This window comes from Portunus trituberculatus, chromosome 25, assembly GCF_017591435.1.
Source record: "Portunus trituberculatus isolate SZX2019 chromosome 25, ASM1759143v1, whole genome shotgun sequence".
Taxonomy (NCBI): Eukaryota; Metazoa; Arthropoda; class Malacostraca; order Decapoda; family Portunidae; genus Portunus; species Portunus trituberculatus.
Window position 1 is genome coordinate 10497881 of NC_059279.1, and position 6000 is coordinate 10503880.

Consider the following 6000-nt stretch of genomic DNA (forward strand, 5'->3'; position numbering starts at 1 on the left):
CGTACCACAAAACAGTCTTGCGGTATGGAAGGGGTTAAGAGGCTTGCCCATTTGCCTCGCCGTGCCGGGACTCGAACCCGGCCCTCTCGATTGTGAGTCGAGCGTGCTAACCACTACACTACGCGGTGTGTGTGTTCACTGTTTGATCTGCGGCAGTCTCTGACGAGACAGCCAGACGTTACCCTACGGAACGAGCTCAGAGCTCATTATTTCCGATCTTCGGATAGGCCTGAGACCAGGCACACACCACACACCGGGACCACAAGGTCACAACTCCTCGATTTACATCCCGTACCTACTCACTCCTAGGTGAACAGGGGCTACACGTGAAAGGAGACACACCCAAATATCTCCACCCGGCCGGGGAATCGAACCCCGGTCCTCTGGCTTGTGAAGCCAGCGCTCTAACCACTGAGCTACCGGGTGTGTGTGTGTGGGGGGGGGGGGCCCTGTAGGCTATAGTCAGCATTTTGAATAACATAGTAGTCACCTCAAAGATCATGGAGATTAATTTATCAAAATATTTTTTTGCAGTCCTATTGATCAGGTGATAGACAAAACATAATACAAGATGGTGACTACTATGCATAGTAATAGTTCTATAATATAAATAAAAAGATTATAAAGTAGCAATTCCTTCTTAAATCAAATGAAGAGTTAGGAGTAAAGAGTGAGTACACACACCTTCTTGCCAGTGAATTTGTTGTAGGAGTGTTCCAGGTTGAAATGAGCCATCAAGTTGTTTGCACCTGTCAGTTCATTCTCCGTGGCTGGGTCCTGGGAGAGTAAACACAATTCATTAGCAGGACAGAGTGTCACTGATAAACAATATGGTTTCAAAGAACAGAAAAATAAAGACTAGAAAAGCCTAACAAAATGCATCAATGTATTCATCATGATTATTATTTTGGATCCATATTTCAGCTTCAATAAACATTTTGTACTTTCTCTTTGCTGATCATGGAACTAGCAGGCAAAGCTAAGCTCTTTACAAGTATTTCTGGTTCATACAGAGAGAGAGAGAGAGAAAGGAAAATAGTTATAGCTAATATACATTTTTCGTTAGTAATAATCTAGGAGGAAGATGCAATGATTTTTTTTTTTTTTTTTTGGTACCAAAATAAAAGTAAGTATTGACTATAACATAACTGATTTTGAGCACAATTTTGTTTCTGGTAAAATCTCTTGGATTTTCAATAAATTTGTAATCTGATTCTGTTGCAAATTTTTATTCATTTATCTATATGTGAAGGTTGCATCAAGAGAGGAATGATCATTAACGGATGATCAGTGACTGTCTCTTTTTCACAGTAAACCAGGGATTCTCAACCTGGTGTTCACAAGATTTCCAGGGGTACTTAAATGGCTGATCTAATAATATCCTTTGCAGTTCCACTGCATATTGAGTTAGCATCAGTAATTAAATTAACACTTTTTGCTGTTGTAACGATCCAAACAGTAGAGAAAGCCACGTGAAGCGTTTTGAACCCCTCTTGGATTTGCCAATTCAAACTGTGTGTATAGTTTGTGGAACCTGCAGCTAGGTGGCCAGTCGAGGTGAAGGAGACCTAAACCATGTGTTGCCATTATAGCCAAGACAGCCAGCCTAAGCTCCACTTACATTTTCCAGTACAACCCAGGCCGGAATCTGCTCTCTCACCAGGTACCATACTTTAGAAATATCTGTGCATTCTTTAGAAGTGTTAGTGTAAAAATGTGACTATAAAACTGTGGTGAAATGGCAGAAATAGACTAACATATGGATTGTTTTCACCAGATAGGAAGAAGTGTGAGGAGGAAAAACACAGAGTGCCAAACACATGGTCTGAGATTGGTGTAGGGTAGTGGTTTAACTCATTGTTTAGGTTAATTTGACCCTCCTTGGGTGAACCCAGGTTGTGTTGGGAGTAGGTGCACCAGGTTGGGTGACACCAGTTAAGTTTGTTAGGGGGATATTGTGTTGTGTGAGTGAGTTGTGGGGTGCCGTGATGTTTCAGATCCAGTTGTTTTGTTTGTGCTGTGAATCACTGGAACATTAAATGTAAAGTATCAGCAAGTGTGTGTAGCACTCCTGGTCCTGGGTGTTTTGTTGTGCTCCATTTGTTCACACCCACACTGAGCCTCCAATTAGCCTGTGACAGCTCGCACAGCTACCTCCCATCCCTGTAGTGGGTTAAACTGCTACAATGTCAGATTACTGGGGGTTTGGATAGATGGTCTTATAACTCAGGGTTTTTTTTATTAAGAAAAAGGCTGATAATCCCTGCATTAAAGCATTCTTTTATAACTAGCACATCTAATGAGCAATCCATCTATTGCTATCCTAGCATTTTTCCCATTTTTCTAAGTATTACAATGATACTCCTTTAGTTTTACTATGATGAAACTACAGTGCCCAACATTGATCTGCCTCTCCAGTTTGAAGTCAGGTTGGTTAGGTTAGACTCCTTTCAGGGAGGTTCAAGTTGAGTTTAATTAACAAGTTTCCTGCGATTGCCAGCATGGCGAGCTCTCCCACACTGTGGTACAAATAAATTGTCGTCACCTCAATGCTGGTCAAGCCAGCGAAGCGAGAAGAGGAGAGTCTTGCCTGAGAGAAGACCCAAATGAACTGGCAACCTCACAGTATTTGCCCACCAGTGGATCGCATCGCATACCATAAAAAATCTATGGCTTCTCTGCGATATGACCCACCGGTCTCTTTGTTTTGCATATTAAGAAAATTAATGCTAAACAGTTTTATGGTCAACTTATTCCACAGAAGAGAGAAAATATAAAATAAGATAATAAAGATGCTATCAGGAAAATTATAAAATTATGAAGATCTCAATAAAGAATATTATTGAAGATTATCAAGGAAAGTCGTCCAATTGTGATATCTCAGTTTGAATTATTTGTTATAGGAAAGTTGTATGTTTTTTTGCAGGAAAAATGCAAGACAATATAGTTTTCATAAATGTATTAGAAAAAAGAAAAATATATTTTCCAGTTAATCTTTAAACTAAATATTTTTTTATCTATTATGTTTTGTTTCATTACTTACCTATATTTATTTATATATGGGCAGTTTTTTTTTACAATTTGTCCAAATAATACCAGTAAAAATATAAAAAATTCATAAAAAAATATTTGAAGCTTGTCGTGGAAAGTCCAATTGTGATACCCATTTCAATGATTTGTTATAGAAAAGTTTCATGTTCTTCTGAAGGAAAAAAATGCAAGATTATGTAGTTTTTTTTTACATGTAGAAAGAAAATATGGAAACAAGAAGACTATTTTTCATACAATTTCATAACATTATATAACAAAATAAGCTTCATATTATTCATCAGTTTATTACAATTTTACTATATAATCCAATTTATAATAATAGTAAGATTAAAATGTGATATATGTGAAAACTGTTATACGACACACTGGTGGGTCGCATCGCAACAGTGGATAGTAATTGATGACCCACCGGTGGGTTGTATCGCAGGGAACATGTTGAATGTGTTTGTAGGTGTGAGAAAGCAGTGGCAAATATTCTTTTTTCCTCCTAAAAGAGGTGATTTTCATATTAGACCTTTAAATAAAATTTTCTCAAATTTGGCCAACTTAAAACTATTTTGTCATTAGATCCCAAGCTTGTAATTCCTGATGAGGAGGGAATATAATATAAAGGGAGCTGTTATTAGTGGACTAATCGTATTCTCCACCACCTCTGGAGCATCCTACCAAGTGAGTACTGAGCATAACAAACTATCATTCCCTCATCTATGTAGCTATAGAGGTACCACCACTACCTTCCCTGCCCAGTGCTCACGCCCAATCCCTTTCCACCATTAACAAGTGGTGTGCATGAAGACTCAGTGTCCAGCTAACCTTCATTAGGTAGAAGGGCCCCGAGTGGACCACAGCGGGGTGCTTGCCCGCTGATATGGTCATCTTGAGCGTGCCCGTGGAGTCATTTCTTGATAGCATCTGGTTAGCCATTGGCGATCTTGAGCCCCTCGGCGAGGATTTGGGAGAAAAGGAAGCGTCCACTTTGCGGGTTAACTCGTTCATGGTGCGCGATGTAACACTTAGTGGCTACAGCCCGCCATGATCAGGGTTCAGCTGTGACAGTGACAGTGTTGCCAGATGGGATTGATGAATTCTCAGTAGATTTTACTTTAAAAAATCAGTAGATTGAAAACTTTTTTCGGTAGATTATATATATTATATATATATATATATATATATATATATATATATATATATATATATATATATATATATATATATATATATATATATATATATATATATATATATATATATATATATATATATATATATATATATATATATATATATATATATATATATATATATATATATATATATATATATATATATATATATATATATTGCACGTCACTTGTCTTTTTATATCATCTACCAAAGGTAAATTATATTAAATACACGTGCAATGCAAACATGAGCAATTTAAATAATGTGTTTTTATCTCATATTTTTTTGGCAACAAACACGATTTTTTTTTTTTTTTTAAAGGTTTATTATTAAAGAATAAGATCATGCTGGGAATTCCGCAGACAAATTATACTTTTCATATCTTCTGGTACTTAGGAGCTTAAGAGTCAAGACTATATAGCGCCCGAACCAGCGACATCCAGTTACAGTACTATCGGTTTGTTGTTGTCCGTCAGCTGAGATTCGATACATGAAAGAAACACGTACTCCATAACCCACCTCTCTCTCTCTCTCTCTCTCTCTCTGTAGATTTCGTGGATTTCTCGGGAGGTTTGATAAAAAAAAATCAGTAGATTTGACCATATTTTCGAAATCTGTCGGTAGATCGGTAGATCAATCAGAAATTCAGTAGATCTACCGAGTTATCGGTAGATCTGGCAACTCTGTGTGACACACACACAAACACACACGCCCGGTAGCTCACACACACACACGCCACTGAGCTTAGTAGTACTAGCCAGCGCTCTAACCAGAGCGTTGGCTTCACAAGCCAGAGGACCTGGGTTCGATTCCCCGGCCGGGTGGAGATATTTGGGTGTGTCTCCTTTCACGTGTAGCCCCTGTTCACCTAGCAGTGAGTAGGCACGGGATGTAAATCGAGGAGTTGTGACCTTGTTGTCCCGGTGTGTGGTGTGTGCCTGGTCTCAGGCCTATCCGAAGATCGGAAATAATGAGCTCTGAGCTCGTTCCGTAGGGTAACGTCTGGCTGTCTCGTCAGAGACTGCAGCAGATCAAACAGTGAAACACAGGGCTGCCAGGCCGAGTTGCGAACTATACCCTAAATACACTCTTAACATTACACTGTTTGCTTTAGAATTACATTGTTTGCCAAAAATCTATTCATGAAAAATAATTTATATGTATGTACATGTAAGAAACATTACCATAATATGTACGGTGATGAAATAATATTAGCCTGAAATGCAACTGTGTTACCCTGATAAGGCCCAAATTACCCTAAAACAAGGTAATTACTCTGCAAATCCCAGCCCTGTTACCAATGACTATATAAATAATTTTAGATTTATAGTCATTGCCTGCTACCACTAACAGACAGCCTTCCCCTCATCCCCAGGGGCGTTTCAATATCCCCCTTGGGGCCCTTGACAAGAAGGACCATGGGGGAATGATGAAGAATGAAGTTCAGGAAAACGGATCAGTAAATTAGTATTTTGTTAAAGAATAAACTGACTCCTCCTTTTACGCCACCCTGGTGAGTGAGGGCTTTCTGGGCCTGGTTATGGAGTGCCCTGGCGACGATGGCACTCACCCTGTTATTATCTATGGAGTGGCGACCCACATCAATGTCAACCTGATAGAGGTACCAGTTGGATTCCATGGGCTGAAGAGGAGGATGGTGGGGCAGATGGCAAGGCCCCAACTATTGGGAGTGGTGACAGGCAAGGTGCCCACTGAGGTGAATCTCCTGGGACAGTCAGGCTGCATTGTACGCCCTTCAATCCACCTCCCCCATGGACTGTGACC

General features: G+C 39.3%; 1 protein-coding gene across 1 annotated transcript in view; it reads right to left on the reverse strand.

Annotated features, from left to right (window-relative positions):
* The window catches only part of LOC123508829 (mediator of RNA polymerase II transcription subunit 19-like), a 35377-nt gene extending 31257 nt beyond the window's left edge, over positions 1 to 4120 (reverse strand). Inside the window, exons 1-2 of the mRNA XM_045262754.1 lie at positions 3865 to 4120; positions 685 to 777 (exon numbers count right to left, since the gene is read on the reverse strand). Of these exons, the coding sequence (XP_045118689.1) occupies positions 685 to 777; positions 3865 to 4047 (276 nt within the window). The 5' untranslated portion in view covers positions 4048 to 4120. The remainder of the gene's footprint in view (positions 1 to 684; positions 778 to 3864) is intronic.
* Between the last annotated feature and the right edge of the window lie 1880 nt (positions 4121 to 6000).